We start from the raw sequence: 15,874 nt of genomic DNA, 5'->3' as shown, positions 1-15,874 counted from the left end.
CTGTTTCATGCACATTAAAAACTGAACACACACCTGGAGCTTCAGCAGCTGATTGGTGGAAATCTGATCGGGCTGCAGTTCCATTCCTCTGCTTTTCAGATCTGTGATTTTTTGCTCAAACTCCCTCAGGATCTCTTCAGCTTCTGCAATGGTCTAATTAGACACCATCATGTAAGCAACTTGTAATGACAATCTCTCCAGTATGGATGTACAGTCAGATTTGTCCTGTACCTCCAGCTGTTTTGTGGCTGGGTGGTTGAGGGTCTCTGCAAGTTTCTGTAAAATCTGGAACTTGCTCTCGCTAAGAGCTGAAAAGAGGATCTTCAGCTCAGTCTGTGAAGAACAAAACAAATAATACATGAGGTATTAATACCTAGTGATCTCAGTGACTGTAAAGTCAGACATTTTAAATGGGCTCCTCTGATTGGTCCAACATTGACCTGGAAGGCAGCGAGTGACTGCATCCTGCTCCTCATGGTGACACATCGCTGCTCCACAGCTGAGTCCAGCGCTCCCAATCGCCGAGACAGGCAGCCTAGGGTTTCCTCCATGAGGGCATGCTCCTCTGCACTGAAGCCCACAGCGCCCCCTAACAGGGCTTGGCTGCTGCTCACCTCTCTGGAGACCTCGGCCACATCTTTTCCTAAAGCCTGCAAATCACGCAAGTCAGAAAGTCAGTAAAATAAACATTTGAGATGCTTTGAGATTTCTTGGTAACTCGGCCATCATTTCAACAGCCATTCTGACAGTGGAAGACGGCTGACCTCGTGGTTGGACAGTTGTGTCTCTGCGTTTTCTGTCAGAAGCACGGGCCCGGAGAACAGAGCGTTTTCCACCCCGTCCAGCCAGGACGAGGTAGCGGTGACGGCGCAGTACAGCTGCTGCTCCATCTGGACGCCTCCGCCTTCTGCCACCTGCACACACGGCAGCGGGAGATGCTACAGCAGCATACACCACCCCCCAACACACACAGCGGGGTCCGGGCGTAGCAGGGGGCAGCAGGGCAAGCGGGATTACCTGAGAGTGGGTGGAGGGGTCGCCTGCAGCCTGCCTGAGCTCGCTGTATAAGCCTCTTACGGTGGACTTGTCCTGGGCCTCTCCTCTCAACACAGGAGCAGAGGTGCTCACTCGAGCAGTTCTGGAATAAACCTGGTGGGAACAGTCACTGTCATAACACTGCTGCCCTCTATTGGACTGTGCTAACAGAGCCAAAGCACCTGCAGGTGCTCGCTAGAATACTCTCTAGTACCGGGTGCTTGGAGTCCTGCTCCAGGCTGCCCTGGAGGAGATGCAGTTTGGTGGTCAGGTCTTTCCTCAGGCTCTCCCATCTGTGTATGCAGCTGGGTGCAACCTGGACCTCCAGCTCCTGCTCTGGACTGAGGATCTCACTCACGCTATAGAGTGTGAGGCACAGAGTGTGTGTTAAAGACAAAGAGTTATGCTCACAGCCTGGTGGAGAAACAACAGAGACATCTAGAGACATGGCTTACAGGAGAGAAGGTAGGGAGATAGCCATAACATACACGCATGTGACTAAACAGAAAGCCTATCGCTCGGTACAGACCCAGTCAAGTGAAGTGAGTGTAGAAAACAGTGAGCCCATTTTGGTGAAAAATAGTGAAACCATTCAATGTGTTAGGCAGCTTTGGAGGAAGCCTATTGGCCAAGCCTAACGGGGCCGAGGCAGTACCTGGGCCTGCTGGGTGAAGCCCGCTGGGTGAGGATCGCTTCTCCACGGCTCGCCACCGACTTCAGCAGCTTCTTCTGTTCCGCCAACTGCTCCTCGAGCTCCTTATCACATAACGCATTTTTAGTTTAATATTCTTAATCATACCGGTTAAAACAAGGGCGAGCACTTGCTGTCCTGTTTGTAAAAATCGCACAAAGTGTGTAATGTGAGTAGTTTCTATCTGAGGCGTTTTTGATGAGACAGTGGCCCTGTAGCAGACGGTCCTCCGTACCTTCTGTCTCTGGAGGGAGTCCTGGTGCTGCAGGTTCCGTGTGGACCGGGCCTCAGCCAGCCACTCATGCATGTTGGGACTCTGAGAGAGACTGGACTCCGATTCACTGTCAGACTGTTCCTGCAGTGAGCCCTGCGCTCAACACAGAGACGTCGGGGAGCGTCAGATTCTGTAGTTACACCGCCATTAGTTTCAAGAGAGTGAAGCGCTGCTCAAAAGACGTCTGCGTGTACGAGATGATTTGCTCAGAATAAAAGGGTCAGTGACTGAAAAATCTGTTAGAAGAAATCTGATTCACAGAGATTTTCATTGTAATTTTGATACAAGAGAAATCATGAAACAATTATTGATAACAATCATGAATGAATATCCATCTTGAATGTGTCTGTGAACATCACAAATAATAGGCTTGCCCCACTGATCAAACACAGTAGCGTTCTATGCTGTAGAGAGCAACGTTTATTATGTTCATTACATTCAGAGTCAGGAATTTCAGCTCTTCCCAAACTACAGCAGCCTGCAAGGAACACAATAGCATGGTTTTGTAATATAGTCAGGGAGTCTCGAAAGACCTTTGTTGCAGCATTATAGATAATCATATAGGCAATTATCTAGGTGTTACAAAGAGAAATCGTAATGTCAAGCTTTATAATGTGCTTTCACTATCATTTATGCTTTCATTATTTTTAATCATGTTAGTTCAACCTTAGGCATTTTTCTAATAATAATCAGACCATGTGGAGTTGCTGAGAACACCTTTACACACTTCTGCATTAGTTCAGTGCTCAATACTAATGAGTGTAAAGAATCCCGGACAGTGTGCAGCTTGTGCTGGACTTTGGGGAGCTGACCTGGATATTGATCTGTCTGTCCTGAAGCGTGCGCTGCAGATCCAGCAGGCCACTCTTCAGGGTGCGCAGTCTCCTGGACAGCTGCTCAACCTCGCCCCTGGTCTCGGGCCGGCCCTCCAGCAGCAGGGCCTCGCAGTAGCCCGAGAGCTCGGACAGAGTCAGCACCTTCTCCTCCATCTCCAGCAGAGAGGCCTGCAGCAGAAGCAGCAAAGGAACCAGCTCAAACATGGCCTGAATTAATGAATATTAAAAGATGGGCTGGTGGATATTGCTGCCAGCACCAGTCCACTCAGAGGGATCTGCTAATCGCTCTACAGCCACTGCAGCAACCAGTGCATATGGCACTGAGGCATATGCATAATCTGCTTACAGCTCATGCTCCTCAAGCTTAGGACCCCAACCATGAGGTCTAATACTGCCGTTTGCCTGCTTACACCACCTTAAAATTGTACAATGACTAATAATAGGGCTGTCATACACATGTAATAAACAAAACCTTTCGGTCCGTAAACATGTCCATAATGAATGTGGCCAGTAGGTGGCGATCCAACCTGACAGTCTGACAGCTGCTCGTTCAACTCTGCATCCTGAGGGGCGGAGTCGAGTATGCGACGTCTTCTCAGCAGCCACTGGTGGAGCTCCTCCACCTGTCCGAGGCAGCGGTGCAAGGCCTGCTCCTGCTGCTTCTTCTCCAGTTGCTCGCTCAGACGCTCCTGCACCACAAACCAGCCAATCACATCACACCATTCAGCGTCCAGGACATCAATAATCGCAGGGCTAGAATACATTTTCTTGGTAGATGAAGGAAAAGAGATTTGTGGGTCCCTGGTTGTTCGCTTGCAGTCAGTATAGTAAATACCTCCAGAAGCTGCTGTTTGCCAGAAGCCTTCATGTGGATAGTGGCCATGCGTTCGGACAACACGGTGAGGGTGGACTGCATGGCCAGCTGCTCGGCTGCGTCCGAGTCCGTGGTGTCTGAGATCAGCTCCTCAACAAAGCTTGACTGCAGCTTGTCTATGTCGTCCTGCAGCTGAACGGTGTCCTCCGTAAGGTTCTGAAAGCATGTAGCATACCGACTACGTGACTACTACGAAAACCTGCATTGTAGAAGTATTTGATCTCCATAATGGAAAAGCAGCAAAAGTCAGTAGGATAGACTATGCCTTCTACAGCAGCCTCTTACCTGATGCAGGACAATGTGTCTGTTTGGGCTCAGGTCTTGCAGAGGGGGCTCATTTAGTTTGGACTCGATGGACTCCATTTTTGTGGAAATGCTCTGCAAAGAGGTCTGGTATCGCTGCTGTCTCTCCAGGGCCTCGTAAAGCGTCCTCTGCTTCTCACTGATCTGCAAGGTGGAGAAGATACGATAAAAATGAGATCACCGAGTCCTTTGCTGAAAAACTACAGCGCACATGCCTACTGGATTACTGGCATTGTCACATACCACATTTTTCAGGGTGTCCCATGAGCGCTGAAGTTCATCTAGGTTGGCTACAGACTCCAGGCTGGGGTCGTACAGCTCCTGTACAGGCGCTCTGGTCAGAGTTGCTCGGCCCATAACCAGCTAAAACCAGCAGAGCAAACAAGTCAGCCAGCGTCCATTATATGCAATTCAGTGTTGATGAGCAAAAACTCACTGCACCTAAACTGGAGCTATAACAGTTTAATACTGCAATCCACATATTTAACATGCTTGGATGGACGAAGGAAGGAAGGAACTGGGTGAAATGTTATAAAGATTTCAGTGAGCCAGAAATTTGGCAGCAGATGTCAGACTGTAAAATCAACCTGTAACAGCAGGTGCTCAGGCATCATCTAGAGTACCTGGCCAGACGAGGCCTCATTGTTAGTTACAGGAGAGGGGGAGCGACAGAAAGGAGGGGAGGAGACCTCGCTGGTCACGCCCTCTTCCCCAGACTCCTCAGTGACAGGAGACAGGAGGTCGTGACTGCGCCCAGACGCCGTCTGACCCCGCGGCAGGCAAAAAGCAGTGCAGAAACAAGCAGATGAACGTTAATGTCAACAATTAGTCCAGATACTTTTGATCTGGTTAGCCAGAAGGTAACAAAGCCATTTGCTTTACAGGTGTGTCTCATGCAGACCGCGCCCCTTCCGATTTGTAGATTGGCTGTGTGTGCTAATGCCCCAACCCGCAACACAGACGTACTCACCATGCCCATGGAGGGTTGGCACAGTAGCTGCTTGGCCTCGGCATCCCCGTCCACTTCCTGTTCGCCCTCAGGCCGGTTCTCAGCATCACTCACTGCCAGCAGCGTCGTGGCATGCTTGGCTTTAACGGTCAGCATCTTACACTTGGAGTTCAAAGATGCAATCTGCTCCTGATAGCCTTTGATTTTCTGGGCAAGTTCCTGTTTAAGAAGAGCCAAACCCCTCCAGTTACTGCATTTGACAGTATTTCCGTAACAAGCACTTAAACAAGGCAATGTACACACTAAACCCTATTCCGATAAGGCCATCTTCATCACAGATGACATTCAATATAAACATGAAAAATATTAGCATGAACAGAATAAACCTAAAATGCTATGTTATCTGTTCTGGAGCATGCTTACCTCATGATGGCGTATTTGAGTCTGAAGCTCCTGGATGTTGGTGGTGGGGACGGGTCTGTCCTGGATCACCCTGTGAGCGTCCTCAATTAGTCCCTGCAGATGCCGCATCTCCTGCTCGTACTGCTCATACTGCACCACGGCCTCCTAGCGCACGCACACACACACACAGACACACAGACACGAATCACAATATATTGAAGCAATAACATAAAACCATCGTCTCAGACAAGCTCACAGCATGCCAGTTGAAATTATAGGCGCAGGTGCTCGGAGTTATTATGCATCTAAAGACAATAAGATGCTTATGGAGCTACAGATCTGGATGATAAATATGACTGCGTGACTGCATAGTGCACTGCAAGCATACGCCTGCTTAACGCTAATACTTGCTCTGGGTCCAAGTCTTAAGTCGAGAGAACACACTCAAGGCGATGTGTGGAAACAGAACCACGAGTGCGTGGTTATAAAAATAGCCATAGTGAGGGGCTTATGAATGTGGTGCGCCGTCGCCCCCTACCTGCAGGATGTTGCACTGCTGGATGGCGGTGTGTTGCAGCTGGCTGGCCTCCTGCTGCAGGGTGAGGGCGGTGCGGCAGATGGCCAAGCTCACCATCACCTCCTCGGGCACGCGGAGGCCACTCTGACACGCCTGCACCGCCTGTGTGTGCAGCTTGAAGCTCTCCATGTCCATCAGCAAACGCTGTCAGACAACACCACACTCAGTGAACGTGGGAACATGGGTGGAGTAACAGCTGTGTCTAAGTGAGCGTCCCCGGTGGGTGGAGTAACACCGGTGTTTACGTGATTGTACCCAGTGGGTGGAGCAGTACCTATATCTGAGTGAGTGTACCTGGTGGGTGGAGTAACACCTGTGCTTAAGTGAATGTACCCAGTGGGTGGAGTAACACCTGTGTCTAAGTTAGTGTACCCAGTGGGTGGAGTAACACCTGTGTCTAAGTGAGTGTACCTGGTGGGTGGAGTAACACCTGTGCTTAAGTGAGTGTACCCAGTGGGTATAGTAACACCTGTGTCTGAGTGAGTGTACCTGGTGGGTGGAGTAACACCTGTGTCTGAGTGAGTGTACCCGGTGGGTGGAGTAACATCTGTGTCTGAGTGAGTGTACCCGGTGGGTGGAGTAACACCTGTGTCTAAGTGAGTGTACCCGGTGGGTGGAGTAACACCTGTGTCTAAGTGAGTGTACCCGGTGGGTGGAGTAACACCTGTGTCTGAGTGAGTGTACCCGGTGGGTGGAGTAACACCTGTGTCTGAGTGAGTGTACCTGGTGGGTGGAGTAACACCTGTGTCTGAGTGAGTGTACCCGGTGGGTGGAGTAACATCTGTGTCTGAGTGAGTGTACCCGGTGGGTGGAGTAACACCTGTGTGTAAGTGAGTGTACCCGGTGGGTGGAGTAACACCTGTGTGTAAGTGAGCGTCCCCGGTGGGTGGAGCAGTACCTGTCTCTGAGTGAGCTGCTCTTTGAGGCTCAGGCGTGCCAGCTCCGGTGAGGTGAGAGTGGACTGGACCTGCTCCAGAGCCACATGCAGGGCTTTCACCTCGTTCTCAAATGTCTCCATGTCCTGATGAAGAGAATTCAACATGTGACTTGTCTGCACTAGCACGCGCGCTACATCACCTTATTGTTACCCAGTTCAGTTGAAAATATTTTCATTTCAAGGGTTCCAGCAGACACAAGCAATAAATCAGTGTGACTGGAGACGCATTAACGTGAGCGCGTGATTACGAGGGCCGTAGCAGACAGCCGTGGAGAGTGTGTGGCACCTTAGCTGCATCCTGCAGGCTCTGCAGACGGAACCTGACGGCCTGCTCCAGCTCCTCCGTGTGGCGGCTCAGCTCAGCCACCTGCTGCCCCATGGCCTCTGCCTGCAGGGACTCCGACAAGAGCTCCACCTTCTCCTGCATGGCTTCCAGGTCTCCGCGAAGCTCCCTCGACTCGCGCAACACAGACTGCAGGTCCAGGGTCATTAGGTTAAAATGAAATTCTAGTTTATTTTGTAGTGCTAACAATTCTGTGTGAGGATGGGGTGGATGATGGGAGAAGCTGAAATAAGCAGACTTGATGGTTGAGGTGAGAGAATGCAGGCGGGAGACATATGTAAGGGCAACAGATAGGTCTGATGGGACTAAGTCAACCACATTCTCACCTTGTGCAACATGGATTTAAAGGCCATGTTTTAATATAAGGATATTGGTAAATAAATTATCTGAAAGCAGTGAAAGACCTGAAACAGCATAGTCTAGTAAAGGAAATACATAATAAAGACGCAATAGCTGTTTGGTGTCTCATGTGGAGGACTAGGCAGATGGAACCAGTGCTAAAAATAGTGAGACTAAGTGAGAATGTGCTGTTGGTGTAGTGTGTAAAGCCCATATGGACCTGGGGCAGTGAGCATGCATACTGTACAGCCTATATGCTACTGCATATATTACAATCATCACAATAATAAGATGATCATTTGCATTTGCTGACCTGGTACATTCTGATCTGCTCTTGCAAGTGAGAGGAGGAGCTCCAGATGATGTTGGCCTTAACCAGGCTCCTGGCTTGCTCCGCCCACTTCACTATGAAGTCCAGCATCTCGTTGTACTCGTCTAGATGAGCGTCAGCCTGGTGAAAAGAGGCCCAAAGATGAAGAACAGTGTATCGGGACTCCTTCATTTTAAAAGGTACAAGCACGGAAAACACCAACACAGGTGTGGAACAATTTTGTCTGATTTTTTTTTCTGGCTTGAATTTAGCTTCTTTTTAGACAGGACATACATATACCTTCTTTAGCCAGACTGTCCTGTACTCTGCCAGACGGAGGGTGTGGTGGTGGATCTCTCTTAACTTGGTGATGGCGTCGCTGACTTGTTTGGCCAGAAGCGGATTACGCCGACCACAGTCCTGTACGGCAGCGTCCAGCTCCGCCAGCGTCCTGCCACAGTTCTCAAGCTCGTCACAGAAACCCTGAGTGAAACAAAATCAGACACCCATGAAATGACACAAGTAGTGAGACCACTATTGGCATTCGGGAATATGGATAGCGCACAAAACTGATTAAAAACACACTTGAGTTTCTTCTTTGGCTTGATCAATGTCGGTGGCCTTCTGCTTAAGTGCTGCAGAAATGGATTTCATTTTTTCAGACACATCATGGATCCTGGAGTTGAACTCCTCCTTGATAGCTCTGGTCTTCTGAATGTCTCTCTCCTTGGCTTGAATCTTGTGCAATAACAGGTACCATTTGAAACATTAAAATGACATCATAGATTCATGAAAGTAGAAAGAAAGTAGAAAATGCATTATTTCTCTTATAAACTACATTACAGGTCTACTTGACAGCGGTTATGTACCTGATCTTCAATAGAGCCCAGAGCTAAGGCAGCCTCAGCCAGCTGCATGGAGATCTCTGAGGGCAGGATGGTGTACAAGTCCAGATACTTGCTCTGCTGTTGCTCTGCGATTTTATCCACATTCTGGCGATGGGTGATCAGTTCCCCATGCATTACCTAAATAGAGTGATAAGACACTACTCTAACTACACAATATATAGTGTGGACCACAATATAGAACATGTGCTTGCTAATGTGAATGACTATGATGAAATCAAAAGAAACAAGTCACCTCCAGCTCTTGCGTGAGAATGTCTACATCTGCTGTGGGATTGAGCAGCAGCTCTCTGGAGTCCTGAATCCAGCTCTTCACCAGGCTTAGCCCCCTCTCCACATCTTCCCTGTCTTTGAGTTCCTGCTGGACACGTCCTCTGCCTGTTCTGGACTTCTGCAGGAGACTGGGAGAGACAAACACCAAAACTCCTAAATAAAGCTCACAGTAATCGCGGTTTGTAATCGGAAACTGGTTTACAACCACCCAACAAGAAACGGTCTGTTCTGTTCGGGTCTTTACCTCTCAAACTGATCTTGGACGGCTTTGATCTCCTTTAGACTGGGCAGCTGGTCGAGGTCGGCGGTCGGCGCAGGGACCCCGACATCGTGCAGCAGACTGAGGGCGTACTGGCGCAGGAGTGTGAGTGAGGACTGCTCCCTCTCCAGGTCCTGAGTGACCAGCTCGTGCTGCTCCAGGTGGGACTGCAGCGTGGCCTTAGAGGCTTTTTCGACAGCACACTCAGGAACACGACTTCTCAGCTCTTCTGCCATAGTCCTCACTTTCATCATCTTTAGATATTACAAAAAGGGTTTAATGAGGCTAGTTTGCAAACAGCAGCAATAGGCAAACAAATACGTTACGGCTTTGCTATGATAACGAATCATTTGAATTATTTGATTAAACACTCATGTCTAAGCTAAGCGGTGACGATGATTGTTGCCAAAGCCCAGCGAGGCTTTGAATGTTCTGAACCAGAACTATTCAACTCTGTCCGTAGGCAAAAATGACACTGGTGTTTGCATATGGCATGTGCCCATTTTGGAAATGTTGTGTGCTTATATGAAGTTACCTTCTCTCTGAACGTCCTCCACTCATGAGCCGTGTCCTCCAGCACCCTCTCTTGTCCTCGAGCCACACTGCGTAGCCTGGTCCAGCGCTGCCAGACCGTGGTCATGGAGCGGCTAATGGTGGCCTTGCTGGCATCGCTGCCGATCAGCTCCAGCTGAGACGCCTGCTCCTCTAGGCCTGTGAGCTTCTCCTGGAATCCATTCACCATGGATACCAGTGACTGAAAGTCAGAGAAGAAGGAATCACCAAATGGTCCACGATAGATTATTTTAGAAAGCTAGTGAGGTTTTCTGGGTTCTCTTTTACTTTATGACTTCTGAGTTTCTCCTCTGCCTCCTGAATGGTTGCAGCCTTGGCTGTAGAGAACTCAGTAAGCTTCTTCTCCGCTTCATTCATCAGCTCAATGGCCGTCTGTCGGGCCTCTTGATAGGATGTCCATTGTGCCACACAGCTGTCAAAAACATGATAAATGTAATCCCTACATTACGACAACATTACCTTTGTCGCTGCTGTTGTTGGAAAATAGAGCCCAGACATCCATGCGACGTACCTGTTCAAGACATCCTGGTGACACTGAAGCTGATCTCTGACCTCCACACCTCTCTGCTGTGCCGATTCCACACTCAGCCTCAGCTGTTCTTGGGCTGTTGGGTTCACCAAGTTTTCCAGTTGGGGTGGAAGTGCCTCCAGTTCTCGTAGCACACCCAGGAACTCCTGCTCGGTGGCCATGATGTCCTCCTGCTGCCTCAAGCACTCCTCGTAGTTCTCCACGTCCACTCCCAGACTGGCCTGTTGCAAGAAGCTCACGGCATCCTCGAGCCACTCACATGCAGCCTGCATGCGTGAGTGGTACTTCTGACACAAAGCCAATGCTTGCTCTAGCGTGATCTGACAGATAAGAACACGACATTAAGATAAGAGATAAGATTGAGATAAGAACACAACATTAAGATAAGACTGAGATAAGAACACAACATTAAACAACATTCTAGATTATTTTCCAACAGGAAGTCATTCTTCTGCTTTACAGCATGCAAGTGGAAGCAATATAAGAGGTTAATTCCCCAGGGCAGTAGGGGTTAAGTGCTTTAAGTAGTGCTTTAAGTGTCTTGCCCAAGAGCACAATTCAGGTAGAACCTAGACTCAATCTACCAACAATCATATGGTTCACAGCTTAGCTGGCAACAAAGGTAAATAAGAAGACCAACAAACAAACAAACAAATTATTGCAACAAAGGTGCAGCTTCAAAGGTACAACATGTAAGAAAGTACAGCTGTGGTTAACCCTAGCTTCAGCACAGTCTTAGTTGGAATGGTCACTTACCTGTTTAGAGCTGAGAGCACGTTGAACATCTGCCTCTAGCTGTGCCATTTCCTGCAGGCTCGAGTCCACGTGAGCTGGGACGAGTTCATTAGCACTGGTGTACTTCTGCTTCTCCCTGGTACTGAGTGCAGCCACAATCCTGAGTCGAGACTGCACTTCCTCCTGCATGATCTGCTGCTTCCGGATCTCCTCCTGAACCTTCTCCACCTTCACGTCCACAACCACAGCGCAGCCCAGCTCATCCCTGATCTGCTGTAGCCAACTCAGTGTCCGCTGCACTTCGGTCTCAAAGTCCTTACTCTGCACAAATCTGTTCTCACACTCCACTATCAGCTCTCCAACAGATGACTGTAGAGATTGGAGTTCCTCTTGCCAGGACGTCACCCGCTGTTTAGAGGCCTCATGGGCCATTGGGTCTATGTGAGAAGCAAGGCTGCCCATCTGTTCCATCAGCCTGGAGAGGTGGGAGCTGGCTCCCTGAAGGCTGGCTGCCAGGGCATGATAGTTCTGTAGTCTCTCCTCTGCTGACTGAGTCTCTGCATTGACTTTGACAAGCTGCTCTTTGGTGGCTTTTAACTCAGAGTCAACTTGCATGGCCATGGCTTGGTGATCCTCAAATGACTCCAAAGTGTCATCTAAGTGCTCAACTCTCTGTTCTATCAGTCTCTTCAGACCATTGTAAAGGCTGACTAGCTGAGTCATTTCCTCAGGCTGCCAGGGTTGACCAGTGCTACGAAAGCCCTCTTTTTTCTGGTTGAGTTCACTAACAGCCTGGCCTAGATTTACTAACTCATCAAGCAGTGCTTTATAGTCATGCTGCAAATTGATGACCTCCTCTGTCTGTAGCCCAACTGGCTGAGTGCCAAGGTTATGGAACTGCTCTTCCAGTTCTTTCAGGGCTTTGTGGGTCACATCGATAAAGGAGGCATACTCCTGACGCGCAAGAATGGCTTGTTGTATTTTTTCCTGTTTTTCTTTGGCTAATGCCAAGACATTGTTGTATTGCTGTGGAAGAGCGTTAAGTTTCTCATCTAGGTAGCAGTGGTCAACCTCACTGAGAGTTGGCAAAATATCTTGGCCTGTTCTTTGGACAATTAGCAAGAGATTCTCATATTCGGTTGCTTGATCTAATATTTGTTGGTATTTTATAAGTTGTGCACTTAGTTCGGCATCTCCATTCATGAGGTTGATTTCGGGAAATGTCACAATATCTGCTTGTTTCAACCACTGGCATGTCTTCTCTAAATCTGCCTTGAAATATTTCCTAGTTACCAGTACTTTCTCCAGCTCTTGCAGTCTTTGACTACACTTTTGCAAAGCTACCTCAAAAGTATTCTGCAGTTCTTGTAGCTTAGTTAGCATCTCAGCCTTCTCATCTTCAGTTGCATCCTTCATCAGGTCCCGTCCTTGTGACCACAGGGAAGTCAGCTCACTTTGGTAAGCTCTCAAGCTGCTTTGGATGTTCCTGCAGGTTCTCACCTGCTTGGCCAGGTCATCTGGTAAGAGGGCTATGTAGTCATCAGCCTGCGCTTTCTTCTCATTCTGCTGAACCCAAGTGATGGCCTGGCTCACAGCTAGCAGGAATTGATTCCTCTCAGTGAAAGCCTTACTGAGGTGCTTCCTTCGCTGGGATACTTTGACACTTAGTGTCTCTACCTCCCTTTGGGTCTCAGAGATGAGTTTCTGCAATCGCTGCCTTTCATTGAGACCCAGGTGTGCTAAAACCCTGTCTGCATCACTCATGGCTTGAGCCAACAGAAGCTGTTTTGATTCGAGCTCGCTGCAGATGCTCAGGTGGTCAAAGAGAAAGCTCTGTGCCAGCTCTGGTGGTGGGCTCATTTTCATAGCCTCAGACAGGGCAGGCCGCTGCTCCTCTGCCCACTCTCTTGCCTCTTTCAGTCGAGCCTCAACCTGGCTCATGTCCTCAAGCGTCACAACGGAGTCCTGTATCTTTCTCTCAATGAGGCTCTCGAGATGGGCCCAACGCTGCTCAAAGTGACTTATCTGTTCCTTCACCAGCTCTTTGTCGTCCAGATTTAAGTGATGCATAACTTTCTGACGCTGGTCTTTCAGGTCTTCGAGAGTGTTCTTCTTTTCTTTGAGGGCAACAGAAAGTTTCCGGAGAGCCTCCAAATGATCAGACGAGCTCTCTGCATCAGTCCTAAAAACACAATAAATGAAAAAAAAGTTAGACTGCAATTGCACATTAGTACTGCTATGAACCGCTGATGTTAAGAGCCTACCTAGCAAGGTTGTCCCACTCCTTGGAAACTTGTTCAAACAGGGCTTCCATGGCTCCGATGCAGTTGTGGTACTCCCTGGTCCTCAGCAGGTCCTCTTCCCTCTGGGTCTGCAGCCTGCTGGCCTGATGACACAACTCCAGCCACGCGTGACTCAGGCGATTAATCTCTGTGTGCTCTGGACAGGCTCTGCCTTCAGTGAGGCTGCTCACACACTCGGTCATCTTAGTCAAAGTAGTCTGCTTGTTTTGAAGCTGCTGGCCAAACTCCTATAAGGAAAATATGAGTGTTTAGGAAAAAGCTAAAAAATTATTTTAGATAAGTTTATAATACTTAAAAAAAACAAATTTCAACTGGTTATGGCTTTAAATACATATCACGACAACATGTTAGCATGTTAATTAAACTGTATTTCATGCATTTTAGTTGAATCTGGACAAAAACATTATGTTTATTTGTTTCTGTTTTTGATCAACAGTCAAATTCCTAATTACATATCACCCACTAAAACTGTGGGATTGTGTATAAAAAAGGACCTGATTCCTACGTTTCACCCAAAACGTATGTAAACACCCATGCATCCTAACTGACATTGACTTGAGTTATTAATGAACTGTACGATGGCAGTTCTTACTTTGGCTTGATCCAGCATGTTATGAGCAATCTTGGGCTCCAGTTCAGCTGGTCTCCTGGAGAGGCTTTGTAGTTGTTGTTCCAAATCCTGGAAGAGCACAGATAACTCCTGCTTCTGTTCCTTAATCTCTCTCCAGCTCTCGGACAGCTGCTGAGCTCTAGTCATCCTCTCTTCGATCTGTGGCGTGATTAATGTGTCATCAAGTAACAGTAATGCTCAGGTTAGTACACGATAAACCCACTAAAGTATGGAAATAAAGTTACCAAACTCACCATGGTTTTGATCTGCTGGATCTTGGCAGCTGTGGTCCTCACAGCTTCATCAGATAAGTCACACACTGAGCAAACCAGATCAAGATAGGTGCTGGCCTGCTCCTGCAGGGCCCTGAAGTGCTTCACCTGCAAAAAAAAAAACAAATTAAATAAACAGCACTTAGAGGCACCTCATTCTGCATATATAAGCCATATATATGAAATATGTGAAAACTGGAGTTCTCCAGTAACTGGAGCTACTGGATCACAGTCATCCACTCACTTGTTTCAGCGCCTCCTGCAGGCCAAATGGGGTCTGTGAATGTAGCTGTATCTCCTCTTGGACAGTGGAGAGCCAGGTGTCACACTGCTGCAGGGTGTCCTGGTGACTAACGTGCTTCTGCAGCTCCCGGTCAAGACTCTGATAGACCTGATGAGACACAGGTTCAGTGGTCAGTAAAAGACGCCAATTAGTTCTTTGAAATACTTAAAATCGGGTGTCAGCTGTAGAATAGGAGAGATGCTGACCCGCTGGGCGGTGCTGCAGATGGCTGAGTAGCTGTCTTTGGTTCCTTGTTGGTGGACCTGAACCTGCTGGCTTATCTTGGCCTGAACCTGTTCGGAGCAGTGACTGACAAGGCTATCTCCTTTCTCCTTAAGACTTGTCAGACGCTCTTCAAAGCCAGCTATCTCCTCCATTATTGCCTGGGGAGAAAGAGAGCTAGAAAGATTACTTAGGAAACCGTGTAAATGGAGCTATTAAAGTAGCTAAATATGTAGCCTTTAAGGTTAATTTACCTTAAAGGTCAGTGCATTTCAACATTACAACCAAATTATTACATGAATGGAAAGAGTTTGGCAACCAACAGCAAACAATGCTTCTGTAATCTAGATCAGTGTTGAAAAGCCCCTGGTATACGAGTGGTCCCACTATGTTAAGAAAGCCCTGTGCACCTTGTGTCTGGCCAGCTGCTGAGTGGCCGTTTCTAGATTGGCGCTGCGCGTAGAGTCCGAGGTGACCAGTCTACTAGACATCTGCAGCAGCCACTTCTCCACCTCCTGCAGCTCCACGTTGTAGTCCTCATGTTCTCTCACCCCCTCCAACAGCCTCTGGACATGAGCCTGCAATTCACACAACAATTACACCTTCTAATATTTGCCGCAGTAATTGATTATCAGTTGAACACTGACTGCAAAAAATGTCGAATGATGAATGTGAAAGTATTTATATAAAATCAACAGAATTGTTTCATGCTAAATATTTATGCTAAATATGTATTAAGGAAAGAATGCAGTACATGACTTGCACCTGTAAAAACAGGAAGGGGGAATGAACTCTATTTAAAGATCAAGTTTTTTGCAGTTGCCAAGACCCAAAAACTGGTACTTATAGCACAATTTTGGGATCCAGTAACTGACCCAGTACACTAAACCTTAAGCACACTCTCTGCCACACACATAGCAATTCTATTAAATTTTATTATATACCATATACACCATGTGTTTCAGTACTGTTCATGCAAAAAAAGAAAATAAACATTCATTTTAAAATTCTGTTTTACTTTATTGAGTATATGTACTGAA

The 15,874-nt window shown here is 47.9% G+C and overlaps 1 protein-coding gene across 2 annotated transcripts in view; it reads right to left on the bottom strand.

Annotated features, from left to right (window-relative positions):
• LOC143480059 (nesprin-1-like) overlaps positions 1-15,874 on the bottom strand; it is a 77,768-nt gene that overhangs the window by 20,256 nt on the left and 41,638 nt on the right. Inside the window, exons 70-104 of one of the 2 annotated variants that reach the window (XM_076977495.1) lie at positions 15,245-15,412; positions 14,819-14,995; positions 14,574-14,720; positions 14,312-14,437; positions 14,040-14,216; positions 13,409-13,674; positions 11,166-13,326; positions 10,392-10,729; positions 10,148-10,292; positions 9,843-10,061; positions 9,293-9,561; positions 9,011-9,176; positions 8,740-8,895; positions 8,456-8,608; positions 8,171-8,353; positions 7,874-8,011; positions 7,165-7,350; positions 6,840-6,962; positions 5,903-6,085; positions 5,386-5,529; positions 4,984-5,181; positions 4,637-4,777; positions 4,257-4,376; positions 3,996-4,157; positions 3,672-3,866; positions 3,364-3,525; positions 2,813-3,004; positions 1,962-2,093; positions 1,691-1,791; positions 1,250-1,394; positions 1,018-1,149; positions 765-914; positions 441-650; positions 232-333; positions 34-153 (exon numbers count right to left, since the gene is read on the bottom strand). In XM_076977495.1, the coding sequence (XP_076833610.1) occupies positions 34-153; positions 232-333; positions 441-650; positions 765-914; positions 1,018-1,149; positions 1,250-1,394; positions 1,691-1,791; positions 1,962-2,093; positions 2,813-3,004; positions 3,364-3,525; positions 3,672-3,866; positions 3,996-4,157; positions 4,257-4,376; positions 4,637-4,777; positions 4,984-5,181; positions 5,386-5,529; positions 5,903-6,085; positions 6,840-6,962; positions 7,165-7,350; positions 7,874-8,011; positions 8,171-8,353; positions 8,456-8,608; positions 8,740-8,895; positions 9,011-9,176; positions 9,293-9,561; positions 9,843-10,061; positions 10,148-10,292; positions 10,392-10,729; positions 11,166-13,326; positions 13,409-13,674; positions 14,040-14,216; positions 14,312-14,437; positions 14,574-14,720; positions 14,819-14,995; positions 15,245-15,412 (7,887 nt within the window). Of the gene's footprint in view, positions 1-33; positions 154-231; positions 334-440; positions 651-764; positions 915-1,017; positions 1,150-1,249; positions 1,395-1,690; positions 1,792-1,961; positions 2,094-2,812; positions 3,005-3,363; positions 3,526-3,671; positions 3,867-3,995; positions 4,158-4,256; positions 4,377-4,636; positions 4,778-4,983; positions 5,182-5,385; positions 5,530-5,902; positions 6,086-6,839; positions 6,963-7,164; positions 7,351-7,873; positions 8,012-8,170; positions 8,354-8,455; positions 8,609-8,739; positions 8,896-9,010; positions 9,177-9,292; positions 9,562-9,842; positions 10,062-10,147; positions 10,293-10,391; positions 10,730-11,165; positions 13,327-13,408; positions 13,675-14,039; positions 14,217-14,311; positions 14,438-14,573; positions 14,721-14,818; positions 14,996-15,244; positions 15,413-15,874 lie in introns of those variants that run through there. The other variant, XM_076977496.1, reaches the window with a different exon arrangement.

This window comes from Brachyhypopomus gauderio, chromosome 17 (genome assembly GCF_052324685.1).
Source record: "Brachyhypopomus gauderio isolate BG-103 chromosome 17, BGAUD_0.2, whole genome shotgun sequence".
NCBI lineage: Eukaryota > Metazoa > Chordata > Actinopteri > Gymnotiformes > Hypopomidae > Brachyhypopomus > Brachyhypopomus gauderio.
The sequence above is the reverse complement of the archived record's forward strand: the minus strand, read 5'-3'. Positions and strand labels throughout refer to the sequence as shown.